General features: G+C 44.8%; 1 protein-coding gene across 3 annotated transcripts in view; it reads left to right on the forward strand.

The window, feature by feature from the left end:
• The first annotated feature begins 8,618 nt into the window (after nucleotides 1-8,618).
• Nucleotides 8,619-21,493, forward strand: part of PARP16 (poly (ADP-ribose) polymerase family, member 16) — a 26,861-nt gene continuing 13,986 nt past the window's right edge. For 2 of the 3 annotated variants that reach the window (XM_012644834.1, XM_012644835.1), the window contains exons 1-2: nucleotides 8,619-9,164; nucleotides 20,561-20,698. In XM_012644834.1, the coding sequence (XP_012500288.1) occupies nucleotides 8,991-9,164; nucleotides 20,561-20,698 (312 nt within the window). In that variant the 5' untranslated portion in view covers nucleotides 8,619-8,990. The remainder of the gene's footprint in view (nucleotides 9,165-20,560; nucleotides 20,699-21,493) is intronic. The other variant, XM_012644836.1, reaches the window with a different exon arrangement.

Here is a 21,493-nt window from a genome sequence, read left to right on the forward strand (position 1 = left end):
TTTGTTTATTATATTCTTTATTATTTTTACATTTTTACCCTGCTTGTGTTCTCATGTCCCCTCTTTTATCACTAATATTGCTTTTTCTTTTTTTTCTAAGCCAATCAAATTTAGCAGTGACTAATATTGCTTTTTCTTGATCAATCTTATCTATTGTATTAATCTTTTCTAAGAACCAGCACTTTTGTATTCTGTTGTATCATTTTCCTTTTTTTCTCATTATTGTCTGATCTTGTTTTTATTATTTCATTCCTCCTATTTTCACCAGAAGCAGCGAGGCCAGTTCTAGCGTTGGCAGTGTGGAGTCCCAGCTCAAACTTATGCTTCTAGTGACAGGGCTTTTCTTTTGCCTCCAGTCTTGTGGCATTTGTGCCAGTTGTTTTGAGAGATGCCCATGACCTAGTGCTAGCTGGAAAGAAAAACACAAAGATCTCAGGTATTTTGTTATAGCAACACTAACAGACTGAGACAGATGTTGAGTACCTTTTCATGTGTTTATCAGCCATTTGTGTATTTTCTTTGGTAACAGGTCTATTAAAACATTTGTCCATTTGTAATTGTTTTTCTTCTTGTTAGTGAACTCTAAGAGTTCTTTTTTTTGAGACAGATTTCTGCTTTGTTGCCCCAGGTCCAAGTAGAGTCCATTGGCGTCATCACAGCTCACAGCAACCTCAAACTTCTGGGCTCAAGCGATCCTCCTGCCTCAGCCTCCCAAATAGCTGGGACTACAGGTGTGCACCACCACACCTAGCTAATTTTTTAATTTTCTGTAGAGACTGGGTCTCGCTATGTTGCCCAAGCTGGTCTCAAACTCTTGGCCTCAAGCAATCTTCCTGCCTCAGCCTCGCGAATAGCCAGGTCTACAGGTGTGCACCACAAGGCCTGGCTAATTTTTCTATTTTTAGTAGAGATGGGGTCTTGCTCTTGCTCATGCTGGTCTCAAAATCCTGAGCAGAAGCAATCCTTCCCACTTCCTCCCAGAGTGTTACAATTACAGGCGTGAGCCACCACACCCTGCCAACAGTTCTTCATACATCCAGGATAAAGTCTTTTATCAGATATATGATTTGCAAATAATTGCTCCTAGGCTGTGCTTGTCTTTTCATTTTCTTAGTGATGTCTTTTGAAATAAAGGAGTTTTTAATTTTGATGAAGTTTATTTTATCAATTTTTTCTTTTATGGATCAGGCTTTTGGCGATGTGTCTAAGAATAACTAGCCTATGCCAACATCATAAAGATTTTCTCCTCTTTTAAAAATTTTATAATCTCTTACATTTAGGCCTGTGATCTATTTTGAATTAATTTTTTCCTTTCCTTCTATTCCCCTTCTTGAATTAATTTTTGTATATTGTGTGAGGTAAGAGTCTTAATTTAACTTTTTGCATGTGACTGTCCAATTGTCCCAATACCATTTTCTGAAAAGACTATCCTTTCCCCACTGAATCGCCTTCATGTATTTGTTGAAAATCAATTGATCATAAATATAAGGGTTTATTTCTGGATGGCAAGTTCTGTTCCATTGATCTATATGTCTATCCTATGCCAGTACCACATAGTCTTGATTACTGTATCTTTGTAGTAAGTTTTGGAAACAAGAATTATAAGTACTCTATTTTTCCTGTTCAAAATTGTTTTGGCTATTCTGAGATTTTGACAGGAATCACATTAAACCTATACAACAATCTGGAGAGAATTGACATCTTAACAATACCGAGTCTTCCAATCCATGAACATGGAATGTCTCGCCATTTATTTAATTTCTTTTTTTTTTGGAGACAGAGTCTCGCTCTGTTGCCCGGGCTAGAGTGCCGTGGTGTCAGCCTAGCTCACAGTAACCTCAGACTCCTGGGCTCAAGGGATCCTCCTGCCTCAGCCTCCCGAGTAGCTGGGACTACAGGCATGCGCCACCATGCCTGGCTAATTTTTTCTATATATTTTTAGTTGTCCAATTAATTTCTTTCTAATTTTAGTAGAGACGGGGTCTCGCTCTTGCTCAGGCTGGTCTCGAACTCCTGAGCTCAAACAATCCGCCCGCCTCGGCCTCCCAGAGAGCTAGGATTACAGGCGTGAGCCACCGCACCCGGCCTCTCCACAGAATTTTGTCTGTACATATAATATATGCTTGGAAGTCTATTTTAAAATGTTCCCCAGCCTGCATTTTAAAATTTTCTCTTCAGATTTTTTTTACATTTCATTTTTTTCATTGTGATAGAGTATACATAACATAAAATTTACCATTTTAGCCATTGTTAAGTATATAGTTCAGTGGCATATTGTAATATTCACACTATTGTGCAACCATCACTACTATCCAATTCCAGAACTTGTTCATCATCCCAAACTGAAACTCTATCTCCATTAAATACTAACTCCCCATTTCTCCTCCCCCAACCCCTGGTAACCACCATTCTATTTTCTGTCTCTATGAATTTGCCTTTTCTAGGTACCTCATATAAGTGGAATCATACAATATCTGTCCGTTTGGCTCTGGTTTATCTCACTTAGCATAATATCTTTAAGGTTCATCCATGTTGTAGCATGCATCAGAATTTTATTCTGGTGGGTTTTTTTGGTTTTTTTGTTTGTAAAGATGGGGGTCTCACTATGTTGCTTAGGCTGGTCTTGAACTTCCATCCTCAAGCAAAGCTCTCAGCCTCCCAAATCCCTGGGATTACAGGTATGAGCTACCACACCTGGCCTTATTTCTTTTTATGTATGAATAATATTCTATTACATGGATATATCACATTTTGTTTATCCATTCATCTGCTGATGGACACTTGGGTTATTCCCACATTTTGGCTATTGTGAATAATGCTTCTATGCAATTATTTTAAAATTTAATTTATCTTTTCAAATCAACTAACAGTAAAATTGACTTTTTCAGGTGTGCAGATCTATGATTTCTAACACATATATAGATTGCATAACCACCACCGTAGTCAGGATCCAGAATAGTTGCATCACCCCCCAAATTTCCTTATGCTGTCCCTGTGTAGTTGTACCTTCCTTCCACTTGTAATCCTTTACAACCAGGGATCTGTCCTCCATCAGTAGTTTTGCCTTTTTTAAGAGACGTGGTCTCCCTATATTGTCCAGGCTGGCCTGGAACTCCTGGGCTCAGCCTCTTGCGTAGCTGAGACTACACAGGTGTGCACCACCACACATGGCTTCCATCTTGAAATGGCAGGCAACTGCAGCTGCAGACCTCAATCTACAGTACATATCGAGCAATTCAACTTCTTCTCATAATGTCATGATTTTCTCTGCTTCTTGGGAGCACATCCAGCATCACTAGTGGCACTTCATATGGGTCCCATGATGTTATTCAAGGTTTGCAGTATTGCACTAAACAAGATGAAAAATATGAAAGAACCATAAGAGATCACTTTTTACTATGATATGCAATTTACTGGAGAGAGAGGAACTGCTTACATGGAGACGATTAGCACCACATGGCATTTTAAGTGGATACTTGCAACACTTGAGCTCACATAGCAACAGGAGGTGGCTCATCATAGCAACAGGAGGTAGCTATGAAATTATTATTACAGTAGTACAGAATGTACTACAGTTAATTTTATGCAGTCATGATTTAATACCACATCTTTATGTTTGTTTACATTTTTCTTGACTGCAAATGGTGCCATGTATGTTAAGTGTTTGCATGTATCAGTTTAGACAAATTTTAACTTTTTATAATAGATTTTTGTATATTTTATGGTAGTAAATGATAACATGGACTAGTGTGTGTGTATATATATATATATTATGCATTCATGACATACCTTTTATTCTTTTTTTATATTTCTAAGATATGTGGTTTGTTTTTTTCAAATTGTTGCACATCTCCCCAAAATTTCCCAGTATATTTATTGAAAAAAGTCAATGTAACACAAAGCTGGTTCTTTGAAAAGATCAACAAAATCGACAAACTTTTGGCTAGATTGACCAAGAAATAGGACAGGAGACTCAACTATGGAATCAGAAATGAAAGAAAGACATTACTACTTAATTTACAGAAATAAAAGGATTATAATGGAATACTATAAACAATTGTATATCAATAAATTAGAAAACTTAGGTGAAATAGATAAATTCCTAGAAAAACTCTAGCTACCAAAACTGACTCAAGAGTAGTAAATCTGAAAAGACTTGTAACAAATGAAGGGATTGAATTAGTAATCAAAAAAACTACCCACAAAGAAAAGCCCAGGCTCACCTGGATTCAGCATTAAATTCTGCCAAATATTAAAGAATTAATACCAATTCTTCACAAACTCTTCCAAAAAATAAAAGAGGAGTGAACACTTCCCAACTAATTTTATGAGGCCCATATTACCCGGATACCAAAACCAGACAAATACATCACAAGAAAACTACAGACCAATATTTTTATGAATATGGGTGCAAAAATCCAATCCTCAATAAAATCCTAGCAAACAACATCTAGCAATATATAAAAAGAATTACGCATCATGATTAAGTGGGATTTATTTATTTTAGTAATGAAAGGTGTCAAAAAACAAAATTACAATACATTTAAAGATTTCGATTGGCTTTATCTGTGATTCTAGAATTGGGCAACACTTTATTCCATAAAATAGAATAAGTGTTCAGATGAACTGAGCAGAAGGGGTTGGCTTTATATGCAGAGAAGGGATAAGGAAAGCCAAAGCAAAAAACAGAGCACATGGCATGATTTGTTTCAAAGTTACTTTTGCTGGGAAGGAGATACAACTACAAAAAAAAGCCTAATTAGTTAACATCAGATTATTTCAGGATATGTTTTCTGTGTAAGGATTAAAGCAGAGGGAACCTCATTATCATGCCAATTGAAGATTTAAACTGGCCTGTTACATTAGCCCAGCTTGGTGGCAGGCACCTGTAGTCCCAACTACTTGGGAGGCTGAGGCAGGAGGATCGCTTGAGCCCAGAAGTTGGAGGTTGCTGAGTTATGATGATGCCATTGCACTCTAGCCAGGGTGACAGAGACTGTGTCTCAAAAAAATTTTTTTTTAATTAAAAAAATAAAAATAATGTTAAAAAAAATAATAAACTGACCTGTTTCAGGAATTTGGTTGTTATATCTTTCTCCTGATTTCTTCCAAGTTTGGATTTGCTGACCTGAAACTTTAGAATGGGTGACTCTGTTTTGGTTTTTAGCCTGGTCTATTGGGACCTAGTGCAGAAGATTAGTTGAAAACAATGGCCTCCTATAATTTTTATTTGACAAAGGTTGGTTTAACAATCTGAAAATCAATTAGTGTAAAAACCATCAATAGAATAAAAAAAACAGAGAAAAAACACAAGATCATCCCAATAGATGGGGAAAAAGCATGTGACAAAATCCAACACTCTTGCATGACAAAAATACTCAACAAACTAGAAGTAAAAGGGAACTTCCCCATCCTGACAAAGGTCATATCTGAAAAACCCACAGTTAACATCGTACTAAAAAAAGGCATCCATGCTTTCCTGGTAAGAGGAACATGACAAGGTATCTGCTGCCACTACTTCTATTCAACATTGTTCTGAAAGTTTCAGCCAGGGCAATCAGGCAAGAAAAATAATAAAAGGCAACCAGATTGGAAAGGAAGAAATAAAATAATTCTCTATTCACAGATGACATGATCTTCAATATAGAAAATCCTAAGTAATCCACTACAAAACTATTAGAAGCAGCAAACAAGTTCAGTAAGTTTTTAGGATACAAATGTATATATGAAAACGAATTGTATTTCTACATACTCATAATGAACAATCTGAAGACAATTTCACTTACAATAGCATGAAAAAGAATAAAATATTTAGGAATACATTTAACAAAAGAAGTACATTTATTTCAGAAAACTACAAAACATTGCCAAAAAAAATTAAAGAAGATCTAAATACAGGCACACATTGGTGATATCGTGGGTTCAATTCTAGACCACCACACTAAAGCAAACATTGCAATAAAGTGAGTCACATAAAATTTTTGTTTTCCCAGTGCATACAAAAGTTATATTTACATTACACTGTAGTCTATTAAGTATGCAATAACATTGTGTATTTAAAAAGCACATATCTTAATTAAAAATAATTTATTGCTAAAAAATGCTGACACAGAGACATGAAACGAGTACATTCTATTGGAAAAATGGCACTGATAGATTTGCTTGATGCAGAGTTGTCACAAACCTTCAATTTGTAGAAAACATACTACCTGCAAGGTACAATGAAGTGAAGCATGATTAAGCAAAGTATGCCTGTAAATGGAAAAACATCCCTATGTTCATGTATCAGAAGATTTAATATTGTTAAGATGGCAATACTCCTCAAGCTGATCTACAGATTCAACACAATCTCTATCAGAGTCCTATCTGACTTATTTGTAGAAAGTGATAAGCTAATTCTAAGATTTCTACTGAATTTCAAGGGACCCAGAATAGCCAAAACAATCTAGAAAAAGAAGAACAAAGTTGGAGGACTCACTTCCTGATTTCAAACTTTACTATGTGCCGGCGCGGTGGCTCACGCCTGTAATCCTAGCTCTCTGGGAGGCCGAGGCGGGCGGATTGTTTGAGCTCAGGAGTTCGAGACCAGCCTGAGCAAGAGCGAGACCCCCGTCTCTACTAAAAATAGAAAGAAATTAATTGGACAACTAAAAATATATAGAAAAAATTAGCCGGGCATGGTGGTGCACGCCTGTAGTCCCAGCTACTCGGGAGGCTGAGGCAGAAGGATTGCTTGAGCCCAGAAGTCTGAGGTTGCTGTGAGCTAGGCTGACGCCACGGCACTCACTCTAGCCTGGGCAAAAGAGTAAGACTCTGTCTCAAAAAAAAAAAAAAAATGGGCAAAGGATCTGAATAGACATTTCTCCGAGGAAGATATATAAATGACCAATGAGCACATGAAAAGATGTTCAACATCATTGGTCATCAGGGAAATGCAAATCAAAATCACTAAGATAGCATTTCATACCCACTAGCATGGCTAGAATAAAAAACTATAAAATAACAAGTGTTGTTGAGCAGGTGGAGAAAATGGAATACTTGTACACTGCTAGTGGGAATGTAAAATGGTGTGGCAACTTTTGAAAATGATCTTGCACTTCCTTATTTAATTAAACATAGAGTTACCATATTACTCAGCAATTCCATTTCTAAGTCTATGCCCAAGAGAAATGAAAACGTATGTCCACACAAAAATTTGTACACAAATATTTATAGCAGCATTTTTCATAATAGCCAAAAGATAGACACAACCCAAATGACCATTCATGATAAATGGATAAACAAAATGTGGCATATCCATTCAATGGATTATATTATTATTCAGCCATAAAAAGGAATGAAGTTCTGATACATCCAGCAAACAATACTTGGGGCCAAGGAGGTATCAGGTGGTGGCTTTCGTCTAAGGGCCTGCAGTGAAGAAGAGGCAGAATGTGAGATGGCCCGAGGTCTCCTGCCTGAGCTTCGGCAGCCACCTTAGAGTTCCAAAGTCCCGTGAGGCCCCCAGCACTTTTTGGGCACTACAGGCCTCGTCTGAGGCCATAAGGCTCTCTGACACTGTGGTGGTTCTAGGCCTTACAGCAAGCAGAGATTTGATGTGGACTCCTGGGAGCAGCCCACACCGATTGCCTGGCCTGGGAAGCTCTGGGGTGTCTGGGGGTCCAGTCTTGCCCCACCTCCCAAAGTCACACACACAATCCAATGGCATGGACTACCTTCCCTCTAAGCCCAGAGCCTAGTACAGCCTGGATGTGGAAAGGGGGAGAAGTTTCTCCCTCAGAAGGGTGGGGGTGTATGCAGTATGCTGAGGGGGCTTCTTGGTCCAGGAATTCAGCAATGGTCTGTGCTTAGATTTTCCTCTATGCTTTCCTTCTGTGCATGGGGTTTCCTCTAATGAGGTTCTGAGTAGGGTGAGGGCATGGGAGTCTAGCCTCTTCTCTCCCGCAGAGTTAAATCAATGCTCCCTGTAGGAGAGGCCTCCAAAAGAGGCTCTTGGGGCCTCTGAGGCCAGAGACAAGCAATTCAGAGAATTGTGGTTGCTGAAAGGCAGAGGAAAAGTCTTCTGGTTTCCAAGCCTGGCTGTGGGATCTTGGACAAGCATTGCACCACTCTGAGCCTCAGTTTCCCTGGGTGTCAAATGGCTCCTTCTGCGAAATTTTGGAGGGAAATGATTCAAGAGGGCGACAATGCCTGGTAGCAACTTTCCAACTTTCCAAGGCGAGAGAAGCAGACACAGCCCGCCGAGCTGGGACAAAGGCAAGTCCAGGGTCGGCTCAAGAGGGCACCCGGGTCAGTCTCTACCCAGGGCTGCGGTGAGAGGCCGCGCAGGCACCTCCGCCTGGCACACATAGGCGGCCGCACGTCTTGCAGCGGGGTAGGAACCGGGGGCGGGGCGCAGCCGCGCGGCGGAGGGGGCGGGCCTGGGAGGGGCTGGGCGGAGCCTGGCGGCGTGGGAGCGCGGCGGCCGGGACGCAGGCGGCGCCGAGGACAGCCGGGCGGGCGGCGGGGCTTCGGTGGCGCTGTGGGAGGCGGGACAGGAAGGCACGGGCGGCGCCGCAGCCTCGCCCGGCGCGGGGAGGGGGCTCTGCCCTCCTTCCCCCCAGGGGCTGCTTCCCGCCCCAGGTCCCTGCAGAGGACACGTGTCAGCACGTTCCCGCCGTTGTTATCTCATCCCATGTCATAGTCCCTCCCCGAGGCCTGGGACCCCCGTCCCCATTATCCCTGCGCCCCACCCCCGCGCTGACCCGCGGTCCGGGGCGGGTCTCTCTCCTCCGCCGCCGGCCAGTCTCCTCGGCAGCGAGCCGCGGCGCGGACCCCCGCAGAGGGCACTCGGCAGTGCGTTCTCACTCCTGCCATCTCATTGCCCTGCCTGGCTCCACCCCACGCCTGGGAATCCCGGTCCCCGACGGCCCATTGTCCCCGCGTTGACCGCAGGCTCGGCCCTCGCCACTGACTCGCGCAGCTCTCCCGGCAACGCGCAGCGACCGGGGATGCAGCCCTCAGCCTGGGCGACCGCGCGGGAGGCGGCGAACCGTGACGTGCTGGCCGCAGACCTCCGGTGCAGCCTCTTCGCTTCGGCCCTGCAGAGCTACAAGCGCGACTCGGTGCTGCGGCCCTTCCCCGCGTCCTACGCCCGCCACGACTGTAAGGACTTTGAGGCCCTGGTGAGTGTGCTTTGTTCCAGCGGGTGCTGCCCACTGCGTCCTGGACCAAGTGGCCCTTGGAACCCTAGGCAGAGGGGGTTCCACCCGTGTTAGCCACCAGACTTTCCATTCCCAGCCGGGCCTTGGGGAAGGTTTCCATGAGCTGAGAACGCTCCTAACACTCTCATGTCAACACTCACTCCCAGGGCACTTGGTGGCTGCTTCTTGCGTCAGTGACGAGTGCCTCCCAGGAGTGAAGTGAGGAATTTAATAGTTGCATAGTCTTTCACAAAATATTCTAGCGTGGCTAGCAATAGGGTGTTGATCTGAATCAGCTGTTCTGCTTACCTAGGAAGTTATCCATCCCTTTGCAAATAATTAGACAACAAAAGTCACCAGAGCCACCCAGACCTTGATCTTCATACAAGGCAATACACGGGCAGTATTTTTATAAACTGTAACCGACATTACACGTTTGAGCTGTTACTTCTCTGATCATTCACAATGCACTTTCTTGCAGAGTTCACCTCAGGGTCAGCATTCCAGATATCAGTTATCTTTGTAATCCAAATGTTTGGATTACCTAGAAAAATACAACTTGCCGAAATTGATTCAATAAAAAATAGAAAATTGAAATAGCCTATGATCATTAAAGCCATTGAATTAGTAGTCAAAGATTTTCCCTCAAACTGTGAGCCTAGCTGGCTTCCTTGGGGAGTTCTGCCAATCACTGAGAGAATAAGTAATTCCAATTTTACACAAATTCTTCCAGAGTATTGAAAAAGAGGCTACCGTAACTATGATACTAAATCTGATAAGGGTGATACAAGACAAGAAAATTATAGGCCGATGTCACTCATGAGTATAAATGCAAAAATTTTCTACAAGGTATTAGGATCCTGAATCCAGCAATGTATAAAAAAGGGTATTTCCTGCCCCCTGGCCTGTTGGCTAAGATCAAATGTAGTATATGTTCTTAGCAGTTTAATATCTGAAATGAAAGTTAAAAAAAGTAATTCCTTATGACCAGGTTGGATTTATCCCAGGAATGCAAAATTAGTTCAACATTAGTCAATTAATGTAATGACCCGCATTGACAGATTAGAGGAAATAGTTAGGATCAAGAGATGTTTAGCATTATCTCTGATGAGGTCATCAGTGTTTGGTTCCTTTTTTGCTATCATTCCTAGGAGGTTGAGGGACAAACAAAGGCTGAGCCTCCTGGCCCCACCTGATTCTTGTAGCCCAGCATAACGGTGTGTTGAGGGTGCCTGAGGGCACCTGAGGGCGCCGCAAGCCTTGCACAGGCGTTTCTGGGTACAGGAAGTGGGAGGTTGGAGAAAGAGGCAAGCTGACTGACTTCCCTTAGGGTTTGTTCTTGCAAGTTCCGATACTCAATTTTCTGAGTTTCCTGATAATTAGGGCCATGGGAATAAAACTTCCTTCAGTTTTGGCAACATAGTTATGGAGCTCCTGCTTTGGGTCAGGTGTGAGGATGCAGAATTAAAGACCCATGAAGAGGTTAACTGTGTTTCACTGTACTGCGGGGTAAGCCCCATACAATGTGGAAGCCCAGAGCAAGGACCCCAGCTCTAGGCAGTAGGCCTGGCTCAGGGAACACCAGCCAGGGGTGGTGGCTGATGCTGTGCTGAGTCTTGAGGAATATGGAGGATTTCAAGGAGCAGAGAAGAGGAAAGGAGTATTCCAGAGTAGCAGGATGGGCAGAAAGCCAGGAGGTGTGAGCTTACAGAGGACGAGTGTGGTTGTTGTGGGGAGGACACAGAGTTGTACATGTCCTGCCTAGATGTGTAGATTTTTATCCTGGGTCGGGGGAGGGCATTGGTGAGATCCAAAATGCATTTCTGAAAGACCCCTGTGGTGGCCAGGTGAGAGGGATCTGTTCAGGAGTAGTAGATGGAGGAGGAAAGATTGGGGTCAGAGGGACCCAACTCACCAGAGGTGGCGCCCTACAATGCAATTAATTAATTTTTTATCAAGAAATACACCTCCAGGTGGACTAGAATGCTCAACCTATTCCTTCTGGAACGTCTTGGCAAATGGAATCAGGCTTGTGTGTTTGATGAGTATGGGATAAATGCAAAGGAAGCTGTGGAACTGTTTTGATTCGTGCATGCTTTTTAAATTTTTATTTTTAATGATGCAAATAATGTTTCAATATATTCAACATTATATAAAATTCAAATGATACCAGGAAAGTGAAAGTGCCCTGATAGAGCTCACCCTATTCCACACCCCTTTCTAAAGGTAGCAGTTGCTGTGTTTGGGTCTTATACTTCCCCCATACCTGTAATCCCTTAGGAGAGCATCAGCAACTCAGGTAGCCCCCAAAAGCCACCCCCTCTATAGGGTCAGACTGTCCTGCCCATGGGACCTATTGTACCAGTCCCAGACAGTTACCCTCTTTCTCAGGGCCACTGGAGAAACATGGACCGATCCCTACCATCCTGTTATCTTACTATATTCCTTATTGGGCACCCTTGTTGGGGAAAATAACCCCAGCTACACAGATCCTGCGTTGTCTGTAGGCATGGCTTTCATCAGCAGTTTCCTAGGAAAAGGCTGCTTACCAGGCGGGGCCTGGCACTGTCTCTGGGGCAGGCACACATTCTTAGGTAAACACACTTGAGGTTTCATTTTGCCACGTCACATGCATTACTGAAATGATGCAGAGAACTTGGCATCTGGACCTGTATCTGCCTCGAAGTCCAACTTTTAAAGAAAAGAGAATCAGGTCTGAAGTTGACTGTCTGGATCATTTTGTAGTTACCTGAAGAAAGTATGGAGCTGTTAAAAGGTCTCTCACTTTCATTGGTTTAGCTATTAATAAAAGCACTTGGAAGTAATGTGAAACAGTTTACCATTTTCAGCCATTTTTAATTAATTTTCTCCACACTATGAGGTGGTATTACACACCTATCACACATGTGTTGCAGTTTCCAAAAATTAGAGCTCTGACTTGAATTACTTTATTGATTGTTGCTTTCCTGAGAATGCTCTCTACTGAACCAAGCTCTGGGCTTTAGACAGGGCCTGGCGTTATCTTGTCACTGTCCCCGAAGTCCAGAATTATCTCTTAAGCGTCTTGCTTTTCAGTTTTACGCTGGGAGCTCTTTGTATTCCCAGCACCTGGCCTGGGAGGGACTTACTGAATGTTTGAGGAATCAGATTGGGTATGTGCTGATTGCCCAAGCTGGGGGGTTCTGACTTTGTTCCTTGGGAAAAGGGTTGGATAAGCCTTATCAGGTCAGAGAATCTGGAGCATTCTTGGGATTCCCTGTTGCCCTTGACCCCCAAACTTCAGGTTTGTCACTTGACACAGAATCTTGTCATTGACCTCACAGCTGTAAAGTTTTTTTGCTTTGTTTTTCCCCTAGAAAATACCATGTTCCGGTTCTCCGTTAGCCTGCAGCTCCTTCCTGGGCGTGAGAGGCCGGTGGGAATGGCTCCTTTGGGTTAACTCCAGGCCCTCTCAAAGTGTGGCCGAGGAGCAGCAGCATCAGCATCACCTGGTGCTTGCTGGAAAAGCAGCATGTCAGGCCCCACCCCAGACCTGCCAGTCAGTATCTACATTTTTTTTTTTTGAGACAGAGTCTCACTGTGTTGCCCAGGCTAGAGTACCATGGCGTCATCCTCGCTCACAGCAACCTCAAACTCCTGGGCTCAAGCTATCCTCCTGCCTCAGCCTCCCGAGTAGCCGGGACTACAGGCATGTGCCACCATGCCCGGCTAATTTTTTCTATATATTTTTAGTTGTCCGATTATGTTCTTTCTATTTTTAGTAGAGACGGGGTCTTGCTCTTGCTCAGGCTGGTTTCGAACTCCTGAGCTCAAACAATCCGCCCGCCTCGGCCTCCCAGAGAGCTAGGATTACAGGCGTGAGCCACCGCGCCCGGCCATCTACATTTTAACAAGATCCTGGGTGATTCGTGTGGGTAATGAAGTCTGAAAAGCACTGCATTTAGCCTCCCCTGTTCCTGTTCTGGGGCCCTAATTGCTCTCATTGGGTCTCCTGGTCCTGGAGGAGTAAGAATCCTTCCCGTTTTTTCCTTTTCTTTCTGATATTTGGCTTGCACTGTCTAGACAATATGACTCCCCAGTGTCTGGGTTAAAACATGTATTAGCACCTCTCTCCTGACCTTTCCCGATGCCACCCCTCTCTTCATCCAGGCAAACTCACCCTCATCCTTTAAGATGCAACGAAACCTTACTCCACCCCCTAGCAGCTAGGAGTTCTCTTCCTCTGAGTTCCTTCACAATTTTTTTATTTGCTCTTATAAATAATGCTGTGATAAACTTCTTTCCACGTTAATCATTGTTTATATCACTTGTTATTTTCTTCAGGTAAATTCTGAGAGGTGAAATCACTGGTTCAAAGGCTAACAAACCTTTCTAAGGAAGGCTTTTGATGCTTATTTCCAGATTGGAAATTGGATATTGACATTTATCGGAGAGCATTCTTTACGATGTTCTCAACCTTGGCTCGAATTGAAATCACCTGGGAAACTTAAAAAAATACTAATTTTTGGGCCCCATCCTTAGACATTCCGATTTAATTGGTTTAAGGTGCAGCCTGGGTATTGGGATTTTTTGTTTGTTTGCAGAGAATATGCAGCTTTTTTATTTTCCTATTAACTGATTGGATCATTTTCATGAGCACCTACCTGCTGGATAGTAAGGAATAATAACAGATTTAGTCTAGTCTAATAAAGTGCCCATTTAGATCCATACTTGATATCTCAAGGTAAGATTCTCAGTCTCTCAGATTATTCTTTTATTTCCCTGCTGCTCTCAAAGATGGCATCTGAAGAGAGGAGGAAAATGTACACAGCTCTGAAAAGATACGAATGTAAACGTAGATACGTGTAATAAAATGTTACTGTCGGTGAGTAGGTGTGTGGCTAGAAAGATGTCTCAGCCTATGGGATGGGGATGTGGAGGATGGAGGGGTAGGGTCCATCCTTCCAGGACCAACCAATTCCTCCTTTCCAGCCATCCCAGAAATTCAGGCCTTTTCTCAGCAGATTGGTGAACAGTAGACAGGGGCATTAGATTGATAATACAGCACCTAACACACCACATTAATAGCACTTACTACTTGCCTGGCACTGTCCTGAGCTGTTCGTACATGTCACTCATGTAATCTTCCAGACAACACAGTGCTGTAGGCTCTGTTGTCATCCCCGTGGTCATCAGCTAGTTACTAGATGTGCTGGTGGCATGCCATTCTATTGCTCCCAGCTGATGCCAACGTGGAGAACCACTGCTTTAAGGGCCCCCATGATGACTCCTTTTGTAAAGTACACTCTGACCCCCAGTCAGTTTTAGAAAATGTGAACTTTGATATCAGGTTTGTGCAAAGCAAAGTGTACCTGCATGTAACTGTGGCGTCCACCTCTTCAACCTTCCTCTCGGCAGCCCACCAGCTCTGCCCACCCCAGTGTTCCAGGTGTCACTCTGGTCCCAGAGGCTGGTGACTTTGGGTGGACCTTTGGTTCATTTCCTTCTTAGCCCTTTCACCCACATCTAGTAACTATGATCTCTGACACTTTCCTAGACGAGTATATGTTCCGAATGTTTGTTCTTTCCTTCTACCACTCCCTTCTAGGATATCATTGCCTAATGTCTAAACCTGAGTGTCTCTAACTTTTCCTGGTGGTAAGAATCACCTGTGGCAACATCACCAAACAAGATCCCTGAGCCACCTCCTCCCCAGAAGCTTGTGATCTGAGTGATTGCAAAGTGTCTCCCCGGCTGCCCTGTCACCTCCTGCTTATGGTAAGGAGGTTGGGTTGCCTCCTCCTAGCTCATGGGTCCTCTCCTCTGTGAGCCTGTCACTCAAAAACTATCTCTTTCCTGAGAGACTTCCATTCTAAAGCCCCAAGTGCTATCAGCTCTGCCCACCACTCAGGCCTGCCCCGGACGCCCCAGCCATCTTCCTGGCTGTATCTTTCCTAATTCCCCATAGCAGAGGCCGCACAGGTGTGGTCTGTGGGCCGACAGGTTTTGTTTGTCCTCTGGCTTTTCAGAAATTGGGAAATTAAAGAAATACAGCTTGCTGCTTTCTTTTTCAAGCAAAAAAAAAAAAAGCATCCGAGGCCCCAGCCTTGGTGGAGGTTGCCCTTGGGCAGGAACCTGCTGGAGCCAGGGATTGGCTGGGCCCTTTTTGAGGCCGAGGTCAGTGTGTCCTGTTCAATACAGTCCTCCCCACTCTTTCCCAGACTCCCCCCTTACTCATTTTCTTTACCCCTCTGGCCCAGGGGACATTTGAGTCCCACTTTTTGGGACTGCACTGCTCACTTTTCTACCTATCTGTCCTGCTCTTTCCCTCCCAGAGTGTCCTCTGCTCTTCCTCTCGGATCCTCTCATCACTCTGTGTCCGCTCCATCCTACCTGCTCTGGGAACCCTTCCCTCTGCCTCTTCTCCCAGCCCCAGAAATGCTGTTTTCCTCCTGAACTCTTACTCTCTTCAATCAAGTTGTTCATAAATGCCTTCTACTATCACCAACTGTGGTTCAGAACTCTTTTTTTTTTTTTTTTGAGACAGAGTCTCACTGTGTTGCCTGGCCTAGAGTGCCGTGGCATCATCCTAGTTCACAGCAACCTCAAACTCCTGGGCTCAAGCGATCCTCCTGCCTCAGCCTCCCGAGTAGCTGGGACTACAGGCATGCGCCACCATGCCCGGCTAGTTTTTTCTATATATTTTTAGTTGTCCGATTAATTTCTTTCTATTTTTGGTAGAGACGGGGTCTCGCTCTTGCTCAGGCTGGTTTCGAACTCCTGAGCTCAAACAATCCGCCCGCCTCGGCCTCCCAGAGTGCTAGGATTACAGGCATGAGCCACCGCGCCCGGCAAAGAACTCTTGTCTAGATGGAGATTTTCTGTCTCCTGCTCCTTACTGTACATTACATACATCTTTCTCCCTACCAGTGGCATCATCATAGCTCACAGCAACCTCAAACTCCTGGGCTCAAGCGATCCCTCTGCCTCAGCCTCCTGAGTAGCTGGGACTACAGGTGTATGCCACCATGCGTGGCTCATTTTTCTATTTTTGTAGAAACAGGGTCTTACTCTTGCTCTTGCTCAGGCTGTTCTTGGGCTCCTGGCTTCAAGCGATCCTCCCGCCTTGGCCTCCCAAAGTGCTAGGATTACAGGCATGAGCCAGTGTGTCTGGCCATTCCCTACCTTTGATAGGGCTTAGGCATAGCTGGTAGCTGTCATGGTTGTATTATTTTGGGGGGAGTACAGATTCCAGCAACATATCTGATTAGCCTCGTAAGCAGCCTCTTAAAGTTCTGCTGGAATTGCTCCTTTGGGCTAAAATACTCAGTCCATAACTTAATTTCTCCATTCATTTGGTAGGAGGGCATGACAGGAGAATGGACTCTGGAGTTAAGCTTCCTGGCTTCATATCCCTGCCTTGCCACTGAAGAGCTGTGTGACCCTGGGCAAGGTGCTTAGCATCTCCAAGCCTCAGTCTCCTCATCTTCAAAATAGGTTGTTGTGAAAATAAAATGAGCGCATGTATAGCATTTATTTTAGTCCAGTGCCTGGCACATGGTAAGAGTCCAAACAGTAGCTGTTACTGTCTTGTTCTTCACTTCATGCCAGCTTCCAGGCTGGCTGTTGGGCTCGGGGAGTGTTTGTCCCAACCAGATTAGAGGTGGCTTCAAAGGGTCAGGTACCAACATGGGGCTCTGCCATAACTGTTGAACTCAGAACATAATTGTTGAGCACAGAGATTGTGAATGGTCAGAGAAGGCTTCGCATAGGAGGTGACTTGAGGCTGGCCTTGAGGACTGGGTGGAATGTCGTGCTAGGCAGCTGCAAGAACACAGAGGTAGACAGACATAGGTCACTTGAAGAATAGCACTGGGGGCAGGGAGGGAGTTGGTGGTAGGAGATGCTGTTAGGTCACAGGCCAGACCAGATTCCCAAGGGCTTTCGGGTAGCGTTGCTAGATTTAACAAATAAAAATATAGGCCACCGAGTTAAATTTGACTTTCAGATGAGCAACCAATACTTTTTATAGTATAAATATGCCCCAAATATTGCATGGGTTATATTTATACTAAAAATTTTGTTGTTTATCTGAAATTCAAATTTAACCGAGTAGACCGTATTTTAAATGGCACAACCCTACTTGTGTGCCTGGTCCCCAAAAGTTCCCTGCTAAAATGCAGACAGGTTTCAGTCACGAGGGGAAGAATCCTGTTAACTTGTTGGAGCAGATTTATTTTTAAGAGTAACATGGAAAGTGAATGGGACATAAAGGAGGTCAGTCGAGCGGTTAAAGAGTGTGGGCAGATGGGGCGGAAGGGAGGGCAGGATGTGGCAGGAGCTCTGGCAGGTGCAGAGGGAAGGCCTGGAAGAGGACTGGCCTCACAGGGGAGCTTGGGTGAGGCCCGGATCCAGCTCAGAGCTGGGAGGGGTCTTTCCCACTTGCCCAGACTGAGTCCCTGCAAGGGGCCTGGCTAGCTGACTGTCCTTTTGTGGGGCTCCCTGGGCCCAGGTATGGACTTTGATGAGGGCTGTGGCTCACAGTGGGGATTCGTAAACAGGGGTGATAGGGACCGTTGTGTAGGCGCCAGCCACACAGAACCACGTGTAGTTAATGATGCCAACAATTAGGGTGGTCACAGTAACATTAGAGTACCTAATACCTTCCTGTTGCTTTAAGCACTTTACTCGTTTAACTTGATTGACCTTCACTGGGATCCTGTGAAGTAGCTACTAATGTTAATATCATCCCAGTCATGTATTTCAGAAAACTGAGACACAGAGGTCAAACGGCTCACCCAAGGTCACACAGCTCGCAGAGGAGTAAGAGCCAGGGTTTGGACCCCAGCTGCCAGGGAGGAGGACCTGCACAGTTGACCATGCCACCATCCATTTCCCTGACCACATGCTGCACTTTCCTACCCCACGCCAGTATATGGCACACCCAGATCACACAGCACCTCCTAGGCGAGGCAGTTCCTGACCCCACCCCCTTTTCCTTTAGCCCCTACCAGACAGAAGTCCTGCCTGTCCCCTTACTAGTTTGTGTCCATCGTTGTTATGACAGTGAATACTTTTAAGTCGTAACTATTTACCTTTCTGCCTCCCCACTTGACTGGGGGCCCTTTTTAAAGTCTTTCTAATGTTCCCTCCCCTAAGCAAAGGGCCTGGCACAAAGTAGACACTCAGTAAATGTTCCCTGAATAAGGCCAGGTGTGGTGGCTCAGGCCTGTAATCCTAGCACTCTGGAAGGCCGAGGCAAGAGGATTGTTTGAGGCCAGGAGTTCCAGACAAGCCTGAGCAAGAGCGAGACCCCATCTCTACAAAAAATAGAAAAATTAACTGGGCATGGTGGCTCATGCCTAGGGTCCCAGCTACTCAGATCCCTTGAGCCCAGGAGTTTGCAGTGAGCTATGATGATGCCATTGTACTCTAGCCAGGGCAACAGAGCAAGACTCTGTCTCAAAAAAAAAAAAAAAGAAAGTTCCCTGAGAAATGCAAGGACCTGGGGCAGGGGCCATGCAGCCCTGGGCTGAAGCAGGCTGGGTGGAGCTTAAACAAGGCATAGGAATAGCACCAACACTTGTGGAGCATTTACACATCCATTCTTAAAAAAAAAAAAAAACTAAACTGGATCCTCGCTGGCACTCCATGAGGTAGGCAGAGATGGTTTTACTAGTAGTATGAGGCTATTGATTGAATCTTTGGATATAGAGACAGAAATAAAGCGGCCCGGAAATATTTATAATTTTCAACTATGAAACTAAGAAAAAATCAGCAGCAGTCAGTTTTCTAGAAAAATGGAAAAGAACTCACTGGTATTCATAAGTACTAACTACATCCCTAGCAAAGCAGAGGGAAAGGTTGCTGGGTTGAAGGTTGAGGAGAAATATAAATGGGAAGAGAAGAAATGGACAGGTATAGACCAGGCCCTGAGATTCTGTTACCCTCTTCAATCTTCCCGACAGCTCGGTGTGGAGGTGGTGAGGTTCCTGTGTTAGGAGGTAGAGGCTCAGCCAGATTTGGTGCCTTGCCTGAGGAACAGGGATTCAAACCAAGGTCTGATTCCAGAGCTCATGCTCTTTCTTCTGCATTCAGGAAAGAGGAGAATTAAAAACCACAAGACAGTTCTTGACCTCCAGGAGTCTGGCCATACTGGGGGAAGTATTGGGTGTGAGGGCTTTTGGGGTTGGAGGAGAGAGTGGTCTCTTGGGCCAGGGATGCCCAGGTTGGCAGAGGTGAGGGAAGGGCCATTTCAGGCAACTGAGCAAAGACTTAAAACAGGGCATGTTCATGGACAGCACCAGTCTGTGGTGGAGGGGCAGGAGAGGGGTTGCCATTAGGCCAGGGGTGTCTTCCATGCCATGCTGGAGAGGTTTGACCTCTAGTCAGTCATAACTTCTGAGCAAAAGCTATAGACCTTGTCACTGTCTTTAGTCCAGATCCCCAGTCCCTTGTCAGAAATCCTGGCACCAAATAAGTTTCGGGATTCAGATTCTTCCTGATTTTAGAATGGTAATAAGGTGCTGCCCATCACGGGGCACACACGGGGCATCAGCCTAAATCCGAAGGCTCTAGGGTGGCTCACAGCCTGCTGCTGCATGGCCTCAGGTGTTCTGTTTCTGTGGAAGTCCTCGCAACAGTCCATATAGAGGCCCAAGAGTCCCCCAGAATGACAGCTCTGGGGCAAAGAAATGAGGCCCACATTGGGTGGGTACAAGAATTGCTCTGGCCTAAGTGAAGCCCCATTTTCCTTGGAGGCTGATCTCTCTTGTGAGAATGTCATACACATAGCTGCCAGGGTCCCTACAAAACATCATCACACTCAGGGAAACCCAAAGCCATGTATTCCCCATTTACAGTTCCTCCCAGTCCAGATGTAGTATACCATTCTGGGTCACTTTTACCATAAGCGGTGTTGCCTGGTTATTTCATATAGTCGTCATACTACCTTTATCTGGTCTTCAAGGGCACAGGTTAACAGAAGTTAACCGATTCTCAAGCAGAAGGCAAAAGGCATTGTAACATAACCCTTCACATGCATCATACACTCAGTAACACATCCAGTAGGGTGGCATCCCAAACTCAGACACTTTACTGTTCCTGCAGCAACGTGCATCAGTTGTAACAGGAAGTGGGATAAATGAAGACAAAAAAAACTTCACATCAGCTCAGCTCAGGTCAGGTTTGATACTAAAAATACAAAAAACAACCTTTCAGAGTTCAGAGCTTTTAGAGTTTGGTATTATTCGGAAAGGGGGATAGTAGACCTGTGAATTTCTCCCCTCAGGGAAATCCTTGAGGCCGGGAAGTAGACGTTGCCTGCCTTACCGCTAGAGGGCCCCCGGCCATCATTTTCCCCAGGGTCCTTGCTAACGGAGGTTTCTGCCTCTCTTCAGCTTGCAGATGCTAGGAAGTTACCTAACCTGAAAGAACTTCTCCAGTCCACCGGAGACGAAGACAAACGGGCCTTGGACCTGGTGAGCTGGATTTTATCCTCAAAGGTCCTGACAATCCACAGTGCAGGGAAGGCAGAGGTAAGACCGGTCTGCAGGAGCACAGATAGCTAGGCCGAAGGGCTCCGGGGCAGTGCTGCAGCAGTGGCTCTGAGACCTCCCTGTGTACCAGAATGACCTGGGCAGCTTGTTGAAAATGCAGATTCCTGGACTTCAGCCTCAGAGATCCTGATTCTGTGTCTGGAGTCAGGCCCAGGAACTTGCGCAGTGATCGTGGAAAGCTGGGTTCTGCCTCCTACTAACTAGTGACCTTGAGTAGTTACTGGGTACATTTCAATAACTCAGTTTCCTCATCTGTAAAATGGGGTAATAGTATGCTTCCATTGAGGAACTGGCTGTGGATTTTCACACTTAGAATAATGCCTACGGGCATATACTAAGGGCTCGGTAAATGTTAAGTATCACTTTATTTAACAAGCACTGCAGGTAATTCTGATAAGGATGACCCTGATCACACCTTAAGAAACATTGGCTTAGTCCAGTTGTCGGGAAACAGGCAGAGCCCAGAGTAGTGGAAAACCTCATGCTCTGGGTTAAAATCCCATTTCCATCAGATATTGGGTCTCCGTTTTAGTAAATTATAAATTGAGAATATTAATAGTTGATTTGTAAATTGAGAATATTAATAGTTACCTCAAAGTGGGGCTGCGATACAATGTGTGTCACCCCTCAGCACAGTTTCTGGCATAAGTCAGACATTCCATAATTTGGTTTACCTTGCCTGGCTGGGGTCTCCAAGGGACAGGCTGGGATGCCAAGTACCAGAGTGTAGGACTTGATTCCTGCTCTGGGGCTCCTTCCTTTGAGTGGTGGCAG

This window comes from Propithecus coquereli, unplaced genomic scaffold, assembly GCF_000956105.1.
Source record: "Propithecus coquereli isolate 6110/MARCELLA unplaced genomic scaffold, Pcoq_1.0 Scaffold221, whole genome shotgun sequence".
NCBI classification, from domain to species: domain Eukaryota; kingdom Metazoa; phylum Chordata; class Mammalia; order Primates; family Indriidae; genus Propithecus; species Propithecus coquereli.